Below are 14,734 nucleotides of genomic sequence, written 5' to 3' on the forward strand. Positions count from 1 at the left end.
TATTAAATCCTTGAACTAGTGCATTTTGTTGGGCAAGTCACTGTTGATTGATGAAATGTGGCGCGACCTTCTACTTCTAGTAGGTGAAAATGAGACTCGGCTTTCAGTCAGACCAGGAATTTAGCCATTGCACTTCGGCAGAAAGCAGGATGTTTGTTAAGACCCTAACTGGCGGTCACGTGATGTGTCACGTGGTGAGGTGTTGTGTCACGCGAAGCTCACGCTCACTATCGAGTAGCGTTACAATAACACTGTTGGTGGAATAGTGGACGCGGTCGAACATTTTTACGGTTTCATTTTGTGTTGGCGACCTGAATTGGGCTTCCATTAAGATCGCAGTAACAACACTTAACGGTATCATAGATTTATAAATTTACAGACTTATAAATTTACAGGAGGAGTCAGTATGTACTTCAGAAGATGGTTAAGAATGTTGTGATAGAGGAGAAGTAAGTTGTAGAAGCATAAGAATGAGGATAGGTGTAAACAGGAGTGGGATTGTTTCTATAGGATTCCTATGCTAAGTCAGGTTCTATAAATCGTTAACTTGAACTTAGTTCAAGTTAACGACAAGTTAGGCTTATCTCTTAATACATTTCCATAAAACTTTACCCACTTCTCAACCAATACTGTCAATATACCAGCTTCCGAAAACAATTGTAACAATAGAGATAGCTACTGTTTAAGTTCTCCACAAAAACGTCACTTTCAGCCACATTACCATTTACCCTTGTATTGGGTACCCTTCATTACCCTTGTTCAGTGGAGCGAGGAAATGTCCCTACACCAGGGACCCCAATAAGTGCCCTGATGTTCCTGTAGAACAGTGTCCAAAGACCAGTAACCATTAACCACCCTGCTAGTTATGGTTCCTATAGTTCATCTCCCAACACAATATATCATTGTTAGCTCAGTAAAATCTAAACATGGAACCTGGGGTGAGGGGTCGTGCATTGTGTTGAATGTGCGATCCAAGGAGGGTTACTGTTTAGAAGCAGGAAAACAAGAGGTTAATGTGAAAACAGGGTGGTATTGTTATGATGTCTCATACATCCTATGGTAAAGTGAGAGAGAGAGAGAGAGAGAGAGAGAGAGAGAGAGAGAGAGAGAGAGAGAGAGAGAGAGAGAGAGAGAGAGAGAGAGAGAGAGAGAGAGAGAGAGAGAGAGAGAGAGAGAGAGAGAGAGAGAGAGAGAGAGAGAGAAAGAGAGAGAGAGAGACAGATGGGGAGAGAGCTGGCAGGTCAGGGCGGACCTGAATTATATTCTGTATGTGAGATTTGTGGGCCGAAAACAAAAAGGTAGCGGCACAACTCATATACACTACTGTATATTACAGTTTGGCTCGCCTTTTTGGTCACGAGTGTAGACGTTACACTACAGACGATATCATTGATTGTTTTCAATAAACCCTGTCTAGTTCAGGTGGCAACTGATAGACACTGATGGGAATTGGGTCTGTTTGAGGATATACCCAAAATATGTAACATGTATACTGTACAAACACCTGTCAGTCGTTTGATACATTTTCAAACAAAGTACAGACAGTCTTGTGAATAATAGATGAGAAAATGTCAGAAAATGCTTCTAAAAGTGCAAAAGCTGGGACAGAGATAACTCGACTTCCAGACTGATCCTTTACAAATCACGGGTAAAGTTAATTCTAGACCGCCCACCCTGTACAGTACAAGCATTATATTGTATTTTATGATTTTGTGAAAAATTATCTATTTCTTTTAGTAGGGAGGTTGTTATAATACCTTCCGGGAATTATATCCACTAAAAGTCTCCGACACTGAGAGCTGATAATTTGCCGATATATCCCGCAAGGGAAGCCAAGGTATTATCAGCATAGACCTCAGACTGGCTGGCGGCAAGTTGTAAAACAAATAACACTGGCGTTCTATATATTAGACACTATATTGTATCATGCGCACGTATCGGATTACACCCCTTCCAATTCGGAACCGGAAAATATTATAAAATATAATACCTCCGCAACTTCGTGCCCGCAAATTCCCTCCAGCAAGCTGTCGGGAATTATAGCGCGCAGCACTCAGTGGCGGAGGTATTATAGTATTATAATGATCGTGAGATAAAACCATCAGTAGATTGTTGATTTGACATGGAGTATTTGTTATCTTCCAGTAAGGAGTGTGCCGACTAAATAGTGAACCTGACATCTTTATGAAGATAATCTTTTGACGTGTGTTCTATCTCAGTACCACACAAAACCACACGTCTAGGAGTGTGTTCTATCTCACTACCACACAAAACCACACGTCTAGGAGTGTGTTCTATCTCAGTACCACACAAAACCACACGTCTAGGAGTGTGTTCTATCTCACTACCACACAATACCACACGTCTAGGAGTGTGTTCTATCTCAGTACCACACAAAACCACACGTCTAGGAGTGTGTTCTATCTCAGTACCACACAATACCACACGTATAGGAGTGTGTTCTATCTCAGTACCACACAATACCACACGTCTAGGAGTGTGTTCTATCTCAGTACCACACAATACCACACGTCTGAGCGTGTTATCTGCTCTATGAGATTTCTCTCTGCACCGTAGCACAATGTGCAGTACAAATAATGATATACAATACAGTTTACGAGTAGAAACTAGGAGCACAATGGCGTATACAATACATTGATTGTGTTTACTCCTCGTGGCTCAGAGTTATCCCGCCGTACAACTAGCCGCGCTCTACTAACTCTTTGCGTGCATTCTGCTAGAACTCTCTGCGTGCATTCTGCGTGCATTCTGCTAGCCTTGGGCTAGTCCTCCGTGCAATATGCTGAGACTCAGCGGGGTCTACTTTCTACACTTATGATCCACGCCATAATTTTAGGTTTTCTACTAGATTGAATTACTGTAAATTTACTTAAACAAGAGGCCCACTAAAATTGTTTAACAAAGCAGCCTTAGTCCAATGAGGGCTGCCAAACAATATCTCCACGTACGCACCATTTTGGAGCGGTGGGTGGTGTATCACCCAGTGTATCTATCTAATATGTATTGTTCTGCGAGTTTACATTATCTTTGGGTAAAAGCCGACATTTACACACAAATTTGAGAATCCATCAAATAGCTAAAACGTTACCACGTGCAGCTACGAAACTACCACGGAGAGTTAACTGAGGAAACCTCTTTTGAAAGCAAGGATCTGAGAGTTAAGAGCTCAATAAGATTTAGAGTTAGAATTAGTAATCTGCACTCTGCAGCCAGCTCCTCTCTTTACTGCTCATTACTCAGTACTACACGGAATATTGTCTGGATCCGAACTACTTGCCGGGACCAACATGGAGCTAGTACACTTCACTTCCATTCTGCTAACTTCCTTGCAGAACGCTAGAACAGTAAACCTCCTCAAATTACCATAAAAAATTCTGTGGATTTTCAGACGCGTTCACAAGAACCGAGCGCAAATTTTGTCATTTTGAGAAAGTAAAACGGTCATCTGGACGTCAGTCTCCCAGGAGTAGACTTATGAAAATAGTAGTTAAGTTGCAAAATGTAAAACTGCTCTGTGTTTTGATTCATATCAGAGCTCCAGATTGAAGAATAAAGCGCCTACACAGGACTATTAATTTGACCCCTACAGAAGAACAGCCGGTCAAACAGTTCCCTGGCAGCAGACATCTCCTCCGCCGGAACAGTATTTACAAGTTAAATCAGATTGAAAAGAGGCTTTTGTAACACCATGTCAACATTATATTGAGACAGGTCCCAGTCTAAACATGAGATATACACTTGCTGCTGGGGCGTACATGGAGTGTATAGATTTAGCAGGAAAGGGGGTACATGGTTGTAGTGTACGTGGGTCTCACAGGATGGTTGCAAGGACTGGACTGTGTACCCATTTCCTATGTTGGAATACCTTCATGGGTAGCTACACACACCTCGGTCCCTCTCTCTCTCTCTCTCTCTGCCTCCTCACGTGGTCCTGTATCCTCCCTCACTTAATACCACGTGATGTGTTAAGTGACTAGGGTTATGTTTTGAGAATATTATATCTCAATATTCACGGAGATGTCAAAATCCGTCTCACATTCACGGCACACGTTTAGTTCCCGGGTGTCTTCTGTGTTTTTTGAGGTGTCCTCATTTCTTATCAAGCTGATAAGTTGCGACTAATATGGCTGCCAGGATGATAAAATCACGGGGCATTATAACCGATGATGTGTGTTTCTTCAGACAGGAAACTATACACTGTACAATGTACATGGTGTATAGAATACTGGTGAGGAGAATGTTGAGAAATGACACGCTTGTTAGGAGTATATTTTGCTCCTCATGTTCTAACATTTAGTTCTCTATCAAAATATACACTTTTGAAATAAACACACTAAAGTTTTGTCTACACTTACAGAACGAAAACGATTTGGAATATTTTTATTTGATATCTGTACAAGACTCATCACTCTTGTTTTTTAACTTTTCCTCAGAAAAAAGGTACGGACTTAAAGGAATTTTAGCTGGAGAGGAGAAAGTTGAGCGACACTACGTTTCGGTTTCCGGCAGAGCAATTAACACTATTGAAAACATTCCACACCTCACACAATGATACCTTAAATAAAGTTCTCAATCCAAGCCCTAGACAAACCTTGGCGTTGATACAGTTACGGTTTCATACCTTGGATAACAGCCTTGCTGACACTCTGACACCAGTGACACCACTATATATATATTTTGACCGAATAAACTACGGGGAATTATAGAATTATAAAAGCAGTGACTATTGTAAAACTGTTACAGTTTGAGTATTATTTAAGAGCAACGGTTGAACGATTATCATAGGTATCCCAATAATTCGCTAAATGACTCTTTTATTCTTTTGAGACTTCTGCTCAAAGCTGATTATGATAATTGGATGTTTTAGTATTATTTACCTTTTATGGTCACAATGAGGCCAGTATTATTTAAGTATCTATTAGAGGCAATCTATATCAAGGTATTTTACCTATATTAAGGTATATCATATTATAATCATTGAAGATAGCTGCTTAAATATTTCCCAAAATAGCATCAAGCAGCAGGTTCTTTTATTTGAACTTGTAAAATGGACTGAATCACCACACCCTCTTATGAGGGACCCTGTATTGTTGTTATAAGCCCAGTATTGTTATTATTGGGACCCCTATACTGTTTGGTAAACTTCTGATATAATCACATCGTTTACACATCACGTGACCGTGACTTTACTGAACACATTCTTCAAACTCTCAGTTTACTGGGTTGTTAACTTCTAGATCAAGAGAAAGTTTCCACGTACTCCCACCCGTATAGTTTCACATTAATAAGGGACAAGGGTGTACTACTCACAGACAGACGAACATATAAACAGACAGACGAACTTACCACATCCTTCTCGCTGAAATCCTTGTCGTGGGAGAGACCCCGGACCCTGAGTATGTAGTCAGCTCCATTAGGTACGATGGAGTTGTAGTAGTTAATAAGAGCTGTATTTGCGTGGGACATGAACTCTTGTACTGTGGCTGTAAACACCTGAAATTACAAGGAAATTATTAGCTAAACGATCAGTATATAATGTTATTGTTAAGAGTGTGTTTTGATAGTGGTGCACTTCAAGATTCAACGGAAGCAATGTTAGGGGCCTGGGGAGTGGTTTAGAATAACAAAGAATGAGAGAGTCAATAGTCTGGAGAGTTGAGTCTGGAGTCTACAGTGAAGTCTAGAGCTGGTGCTGAGAGCAGTGAGCACACATATCAGCAGTGTCTCAGCAGTGAGCACACATATCAGCAGTGTCTCAGTGTCTCACAGCTAGACGACATAATGACACCACTACTTAGTACTTATAGCTAGTGGAGGTGACAATCACCCGTTTATTGAACTTCAGCCTGCTCTAAAAGAGTGTGCTAACAGTCTCCTGAATTGTGTCCAATCGTAAGGGTTCGCCATATCAGAGACAGTGATTACCCAGTGTACTAAATATAACTTACTTGCTGAAAATGAGTTACATCGTGGGTCAAACAAAGGCCAAAGATTGTGAGTTCTGCTAGAAAATTGACGTCAAATGACTAATTTGGATAGAGTGGACAGTTCAGTTTGCTGACGATAGCGAACAGTATAATGTACGCGACGTTCCAGGTTCGGTATTTATTTTTCTTATTTGCACGAAGTAACGCCGATAAAAGCCTGGATAGCAAATTTTCATCTTGAACCACTCAGTGCAGAGTCAATATATTTCCAAATTTTCAGTTATTGTAATTCAAATGAACATGGACACTAGTTTAAAAGCTGGATTGAGAATAAGAGCGGTATAAAAGCTAGGTGTGAACAGTTGGACTGATAGCTCTGTAATCATTTTATAAAGTTCTGACTTTGTTTTAACTTCGCACTCGGTGCTAATTTCCCCAGATCACTCTACCCGAGTGACACTCCATTAACAGGGCTCAACTAGGGCTTTACTGATAGGATCTTTTAGTTCCGGTCCTGTCGTGGAACTGATGGTCGTTCAAACCATGGGTTGGTTGGAATACCAGGAGATGTGGTGATATCGCTGGCTTCTTACGGCGATTACTACTCGTCTCCGTTATTATTTGTAAACCACTTAACAGTTCCACCTGAAACTCAGGTAGATGGAAACATTTAGCTTGGTATGGTTCAAGATGTGTTCTAAGGTTTAAGTGATGGTTAAGGTGGTACAGAGTAACAATATCTAGATATCATCAGAGTGCTGGTTTATCAAGAACAGTGCACCATTTCCAGAAGTTCTTTTAAGTAACTTAACTTGGAGGTCTCTAATGGTTACTGAGCATGGTATGCAGTAGAGGTCTCGTACATACCACTCTTTGTACTGTGTACAATAATTAGGACTGGTTAATGCGAATTAAAGCTCCTGGAAAACACACAATGGCCTCCAAAGTCACCTTATACCATACTTACACCACACTTCCAATCATTGGCCTCGTACTAATACTTATCCTGCACAACCACTGGACAAAACCCTCATTGTGAGCTCTATTTCTGATAACTGTTTGAATAAGGCACGGAGTGACGTCATCAATCCGGGGACACGTGACGTCATACACGTGACATAATGCACGTGACGTCACTCACGTGATGTCATAGTCACGAACTAATGGCTATTCAACTGAGGGTACAACTACCTAGCACATCTTGCACCTGCTATAGAAAAGAACTAATGATAGAGTTGGAAAATATCACATGAGCTTGAGAGTTGAATTGTTCGCTCGGCCGGTTCTTCAAAGTGTGGTAATTTAAGGAGATGTTAAACCGTTGTTTAAACTTAAATTACCCTCTAGAGCACTACCTTAACCTTTAAACTCTCTAAAAGTGAAGGGGATAATATCCAATATTTCCCTGTTTAACTACTTTCTAGTTCTCAAAAGAAGTAGGCATACCCAGTACCCACTACACTTTGAAATTAAATACCGGCCTGATGTTACGTAGAATTCCAGTAGGCTACAGTATTCTCGCGTATAGTGTTAGAGCTTATTCCTCAGAACTGAACATCTTTCGAACTACCTAGTTGTCAAGCATAAAGCTTAATTTAAACACTCTGTTCTGCTAAAAAAAAGTGCCCGAGGAAAGCAACGGGGCGCTGAGCAAGGCAAGCCATACGATATTCTGTCAGACACACAATCCACATTTGAAAAATGTTTGCTGCCATCTTGTATGCCTGTTCTAAAGAATACCTAGTTGAAAATAGGAGTCGCTATTATAACAGAATGCAACTGGATTCTGAAGACTTACTCCTAAGTGAGTGGATACTTAACTGCTAGCACCTGCTCTTATACGATTTGAAGTCTGGTACATTCTAAAGCATTTCCAGGATGTGTCGCCTTTGTAAACCTCTGTGATAAAGAGAGCCTCTCATATAAGCCCCTCCGGAAACTGCCCCGGAATCATTGTACGTTTCAAACGCATCTAAATTCATGAGGATTGAGATCTTTAAAAGATGGCTGACCAAGGGGATAATTAACAGAGTTAAGTTGCCAAGTCTATATAATATATCCCCCGATTAGATAAACAATCAGTAGTGCTTTATCCTCAACTCAAGTGATAAGTCACCGTCTCAAATTGCAATAGATCAGCTTGCACAATGCACCAAAACTACGTTTACACCAAGAATCAGGGGACATGCCGGGATAATAAACAAATTTACAGTCTACATTCTACACTCGTTACACATTAATTTGGTGGTCAGAAATTCTGAATATTATCTTTTCCGGACTACCTCTCGGGGGTGAGTTTTACATATAAGTATGTACTGGGATAATTTATATAATTACAGGAATCTTCGAATATTATAATATTTTCAGAGGGGGGTCAAGGAGCACTGCTAAGTGCAAATTTATCAACTTCAACCGTGTCTGCTTTGTAAAGTCCAACTAATCAACCACGAAAGTGAAACACATAATATCCGGGAGCGAATACAGTTTGTGGTCCCAACCGGAAAAGGGGTTATTATTAGATTTAGCAGGATTAAAGATAAGAAGAATCGTTTCCTTGTATCGAGTTTTTAATTTGGTAGTAGTGAGCAAGCCATGCTAATGCTACATCCTGTTTAGATAAGAAAGGTCTTGATAATATCGAGATACAAGGTTAAGTAGCATGAAGCGGCATTCAGGTAACACACGTGTGTTTGCCACGTCAAAGAATGTTCGGGAACAAAGTTACCCTAATTTACTGAGAGAGGTTTAGTGTATAACAACTGTGCGAAAAAAACCGGCCTAGTATTAACCGAATCGCAGGGAACCATGACCAGTTATCTCACCTGATAATCATGGTAACAAACCCTGAATTGCCAGGATTCATGAACAATGCCTCCGATCGTGAATTATCGTCCTTCGCACACCCTACAATTTAGGACAGTTGCCAATTTGAATTGCAAGTGATATGTCGGGGTCAATATCGCCACATAAAATATTCAGACCCGAGTGGTAAATGTCACTTCTAGTTTAAATACGGTCTCTAATTATGTGGATTCCGAAAAATTCACCTCTAATTGTACACGGCGATAATGATGACGAGTGTAAAGTACGAGCCCCGGGACTTTGAAAATGTTGGTAGGGTTTCAGCCAGGGCAAGTTTACTGACTACGGTATGAGGTATCTTGTGGGGTTTAAAAGGCGGACCAAATTTTAACATCACGCACGATATGATATTATGTAACATTTCTCTCGGTTTAGCAATTATAAGGCGTTCTATTTTACAATTCGGTAACTAATTTTCGTCAATTATTGCAGGCTGCAACACTGCGTTGCAAGTTCGCAATCTGGTGTACACTGTACACACGCAATGGTTTCGTATTGTTACTTCTAACAAATTACAATGAGAGATATGAACTCGCTGCTAAACTTGGAAGTATTACAGGTACTGAAACTGAAACCATACATCCTAATTCTTACTTCTTCACAAAAGTACTTGAAAGCCGTCAAATTGCTGTCAAATTGCCAGCTAATTATTTCAAAGATCTGAAATAAAAATGTCTGTATATGAATTCCTTCAAGAGATTTATTTCTGACAGCGGATTCTATTGCACTCGAGGTTGATATAATCCCAGAACCCGCAGCTCCATATAGGCTCTATAAATAACTGTGAAAACCTAGTAAATAGAAAGACGAACTCGGACAAAGGTTTCGATGAGATGCCAGAAGTCGCGTGCTTGTGGAGAGGGGATGCCCTACAACCCAACCTCCTAGGCTCGTAGTACGTACGAAAGTAAAATTTTAATTGTGAAGTGTTTGTTAGGAACCAGATATCTGATTGTTGTGAGGTAATAGTAGTAGTACAGGGTTACATGGCCAGGCAGGGTGGGGGTGGGGAGCGGGGTGTTAGAAAGTGTTGGGGACCTACCCTCTTTGTACATATGTTCTACCGGTCCACTGTTAAACCCGCCCCAAGTAGGGGTTTAGCTCCCAAAACGTGGCCTGATAGACTGGAACTTTTCGATAGATTGAAACATCAACACTTGTTGCCGTGAAGGATGGAGGTAGTTGGAGTTGGGCGCTTTTAAACCGGGATAAGCATGTCAATGACAGCAGGGTTCTGATACCGATACCAGTGAGCAACATACCTCAATGTGAGCCGGCTCACTGTGAGGTATGTAGCAACTTACTGTCGGCCACGTGCCAGAGTTACCTTATTTCAGAACTTTATTTGAATATGGATATCAAAAACCACTCAAAACGACACTTAATGGTATAAGAATTGCAATTTCCAGGTATTAAAGTGGCTCTTGACTCTTCTTATACGATTTCCAATAGATGGAAATCTTATAACAAATATCTTAAGCTAATCATTTCTTCATTGTTGGCCTCTCTCAGAGTATCTTATCCATATTGAATGTTCATAACCAACCACAAGTAAACGTAGTGGACGGTGCTAAATTATTTTGTAAGTACTCATATCATATATGCTCATTGCTCCTTAGTTATACTTCAGCACTGGTGATAAAGCACTTATGTGTGCTCACTACCCCGACTTCAGAAGTAATTAAACATCACTAGTTATCTGGCAGTTTTACTGCAATCGAATTCTCCAAGAGAGTTTGATTAATGTTTCATGTAATAATAATCTATTTGCTAAATCGTTATTTTTCTTACCTCGATGTATCTGTTTCCCAGATGATGTCGGTGTCTCTGAAGGGCCATGTCTCTGTGTTCTTGAGACACGAACCGTACGTAGGCTAGTCCATTACGCCTGTTCTGAGGGTTGAGACACAACACCACACCACCTCTGAGGAAGTTATAGAGGTGAGCGGGGAAGTAGTTACTGAGAAGCAGCCATAAGACACATTTTACAAGTTTACAAGTTACCCTATCACAATCAGATAGAGCTGTGCGGTTGTCTGTGACTTGCAAAGAGCGCACTTGTAATACCTCAGGCGACATTTATTTATGTGTAAAAGCAAACTGAATATGTATGCGTCTATCAGAACTATTTTGAAGCAAAAGTAGTTTTTCCTAACGGATATTTTCATTTTTTAGTCTTCTAGAGAAAAATAAACGAACGCTATCAGATATCATAATATCTGTAAATGCAAAACCTGTGCACACCTTATATTTGTGCAGACCTTATTTCGCGTGGACTTTTAATATGATTTTTAGAACCAGGGCTAGTCCACCAACTGTGTTCACTGTTCACACATGTAACCACTAACCAGTACACAGTTGTGCCAGTAGTCGCTTAGCCTGGGCCAGGTATACGGTGCAGGATCACAATATCGAATTATGATTAGGAGGCAGGAGCACTGATAATACGTCACGTGATACGCTTATCAAACTTTAATAACACTTTCTAATTGACCGCTCTGCCGATTGGACATACAAAAATGATCTCTTTATGTGGCGAGATGGTGGGGCGATAACAATGCAACCGGTTTGATATTAGATTGTCATATATATCGACTATAATCGTCTAATAATCCTGACAATAATATAGGGCAATTATGTGCAAGCTAGTAAAGGGACAGAATGGCAAAGGATGACTCAGCAGGCTGTCAAATGAGCTGTCAAGTCTACGCTGCAGACTCTCTGTGATCAGATAACTACAAAATATGCTGATTTATCACCACCGTAATATTATTCGGGCATTTTATGCGCATATTTTCACGAGGACGATCCTCAAATTCTTGAGAGTTAAAGCGAGGGGAGGTGTGTTTCCAGCCGTGAAGAGGAGAGTGCGTTACCAGTCCACACACAGAGGTGACTGGTACAATGTTACACTGTAGAGGGAGGCTGATATAATCCCCAGTGGTTGGGCCGGCAATATGACGTGTTCTCTCAATACACCATCAATAATCAGTACCAACATGGAATCTTGTGCAGTGGAAGATAGACATCATCATATGTGTATATAGGATTGGGGACTGATGTACACAGAAAGACAATGGACTGAGGGTGTGGTACTGTGGTAACACAACACTGAAGGGGAGGGGGTACACCACACTCCCTCCACACACAAGTAGAGGAAGGGGTACACCACACTCCCTCCCCATACAAGTAGAGGAAGGGGTACACCACACTCCCTCCCCACACAAGTAGAGGAAGGGGTACACTACACTCCCTCCCCACACAAGTAGAGGAAGGGGTACACCACACTCCCTCCCCACACAATTAGAGGAAGGGGGTACACCACACTCCCTCCCCACACAAGTAGAGGAAGGGGTACACCACACTCCCTCCCCACACAATTAGAGGAAGGGGGTACACCACACTCCCTCCACACACAAGTAGAGGAAGGGGTAGACTCTTAGACTCACTTTCAGAATACCCGAGCGCAGATCCTCAACGTGTCGTGTAAATCTGTTGCACAACCTATAGAATCTAGCTTGAGAATGAGCAGAATCTCAGAGCTATTGCATAACATTTGAAGCTTATGACATATGCAGCCAGACAGGTCAAAAAGCTTAACAACCCAGCTTCAGAGTTGCTGGTTCAGAATTGCTGGTTCAGAATTGGTTCAGAGGCTGATTTAGAGCAAGCTCTCTGATCCTTCTCACACATTATTATAAGTGATACCCCAGTTTGTGCAGGTCCCGACAATATATGGTGCGATGCTGCAATAGCTATTTATAAAATACGCAATGTGGGGTGCCACCTCTTTCACTAGTGGGGGTTCTACCTCTTTCACGAGTTATAGTTACGAGTTGGATCCAGGATTCCGCTAATACTTGCAACTTAGTGCCATTGTGCAGGGTTTGGTTGCATTTATGTGCATTTAGGCAGCATAATCCTGCAGAGGGATTGTTAATTGAGCTGCATTAGCGTGTCAGGGCAGGTCTACAGATTATTCCAGCTTATTCTAAATGTTCATGTTTGTGAGGGTCAGAGTACGTAACAAGATAAACAAATAAGCCCCATTATTATTACACAATACATTATTAACCTTTGTACGTCAGACCCTAGAATCAAGTGAATCACGTATGACGTAACTGAAAGCTAATCCCATTGACACCTGATAAGAAAAGCACGTACCTGACGATGTTGAGACCTCTGAAGAACCTGGCAACCTCGTGATCGGAGGCCTGGTAGGGCAGTCCTCTCAGCCTCACCACACTTTCATCCTCTGCGTGACTAGCCGTACTGAAACATTTATTAGTTAACTTCTAGGATACTTCAGGGGGCTGATTACCCTAACTTTTAGTTTTAGCGGTGGTGGCCAGTACAGCCGAGTTTGTCCAGCAGATTTTCGTAAGAAGTAAGATATTAGATAACAAATTTGCGGATGTGGCAATGAAGAGACGTGAGTGTTCTGGAAATTAAATTATGTGGTGCAGTAGGCTGTGCAACTTTGCCGGTAATTTGATGAAATACCGATCATACAATAAATCTGGGGCATACAAGGGGCGAATATTAAGGTTATGATTAGATCTGAGGTGTGATAAATACGTAAAATCATCTCCCAATGCTAACACATTAGCACGGCACGAGTATCTTATCTCGATTTGACCGGAATTGTGTGCATGTTTTTTCAAAAAATGTATGCATTTTATTCAGGGACATGAGTATTTGATTCAGGAATGATAACAATGTGTATACAGTACGCATAACCAGGTAGGTCACATACAATTATCAGCAGCGCATGTTGCCGGCTCGCGAAACATCAGTTAATTATAAGTGTAGTGAAGTAAGACATTACTTTCAGGCCTAATAAGCACCTTAAGTTCGAGTATACCCTCTATTGTACACACTGTACAATAAACTCTCAGGTCACTCTGGACACCTTGCCAACTTCCATGCATGTTTCATGGATGCGTGCTCGGGTAAAACCCGACACAAGATTCCGCATGTATAGTAGTTGTGGAGGACCATGTTTGTGCAAGGTTGTGTGTTCGAAATCTACGTGTCCGAAATCTACGTGCCCGAAATCTACGTGTCGGAAATCTACGTGGAGTGTCGTAAATATATTAAGGTCCCTAAAAATATAAGATTTGAAAGGTTGCCAAATCTTATCTGTTCAACTCATGTTTCTATTTTTAAATCGTTAGATAATTGAAACATACTATGTAATTGTAAAGTTCTTTAGTCGGTATTAAAACCTGAACCCAAAACGGAAGGATGAATAACTTTCCATACCGTTAAAGTTTTAACCGCAGATTATCAGATGATTATTGAAATTTCCAGCCCACATTTTTCCAGTAATCCAGCATCGGTGTTTCTAGAACCCCTACAATATTTTTACAGCGCACAAGGTGGCCGTATGTCTTTAGGCGGGGGTCCCTCCCTCCTCCTGGGTAAATAACTGATTATGATGAAGATAAGCAACATATCGAGCCCTTCTTGTCAGCTACCACCGCTCGGAGGCAATCCGGAACTTAAAATCAGATGAAATTCGAGAATAATCTATTAAGATTGCTGTGGTTGTGCCTGATAATTAAGGTACATTTGTGGAGTGCGTCTCTTAAAGATTAGACTACACGGTGAGTGTCATGTGTGATCCCGCACTGTGGATGGAGGGTTTACCAAGGTCTTACGTAAAGGTATTACTCATAATATGTTAAACAATCTTGAAAGTTCAATTTCTCGTGTAAAACCAGTTCTCTTAAGTAACAATATAGTGCTGTTATCATAAAGCTATGACTAAGATTTAACCACAGCATGACTTGATAATTACTACCACTATAAGACGTGTTTAACTATCTTACAACTTCCACGAAAGTTGAATAAATCCAAAACGCAATTTGCGATCCAATCATACTTTCTAAAAATAGCCATAAAATTATTAATTTTCTAAC

General features: G+C 40.9%; 1 protein-coding gene and 1 long non-coding RNA gene across 2 annotated transcripts in view; one reads left to right on the top strand and one right to left on the bottom strand.

The window, feature by feature from the left end:
- LOC134824578 (uncharacterized) overlaps positions 1-14,734 on the top strand; it is a 93,085-nt gene that overhangs the window by 34,471 nt on the left and 43,880 nt on the right. The gene's annotated exons all lie outside the window — the stretch shown is intronic.
- LOC134824548 (epithelial splicing regulatory protein 2-like) overlaps positions 1-14,734 on the bottom strand; it is a 49,602-nt gene that overhangs the window by 8,690 nt on the left and 26,178 nt on the right. Inside the window, exons 8-10 of the mRNA XM_063836458.1 lie at positions 12,975-13,082; positions 10,602-10,734; positions 5,368-5,514 (exon numbers count right to left, since the gene is read on the bottom strand). Of these exons, the coding sequence (XP_063692528.1) occupies positions 5,368-5,514; positions 10,602-10,734; positions 12,975-13,082 (388 nt within the window). The remainder of the gene's footprint in view (positions 1-5,367; positions 5,515-10,601; positions 10,735-12,974; positions 13,083-14,734) is intronic.

The sequence above is a fragment of the Bolinopsis microptera genome, chromosome 1, assembly GCF_026151205.1.
Source record: "Bolinopsis microptera isolate Bmic1 chromosome 1, MBARI_Bmic_1.0, whole genome shotgun sequence".
Classification (NCBI taxonomy): domain Eukaryota; kingdom Metazoa; phylum Ctenophora; class Tentaculata; order Lobata; family Bolinopsidae; genus Bolinopsis; species Bolinopsis microptera.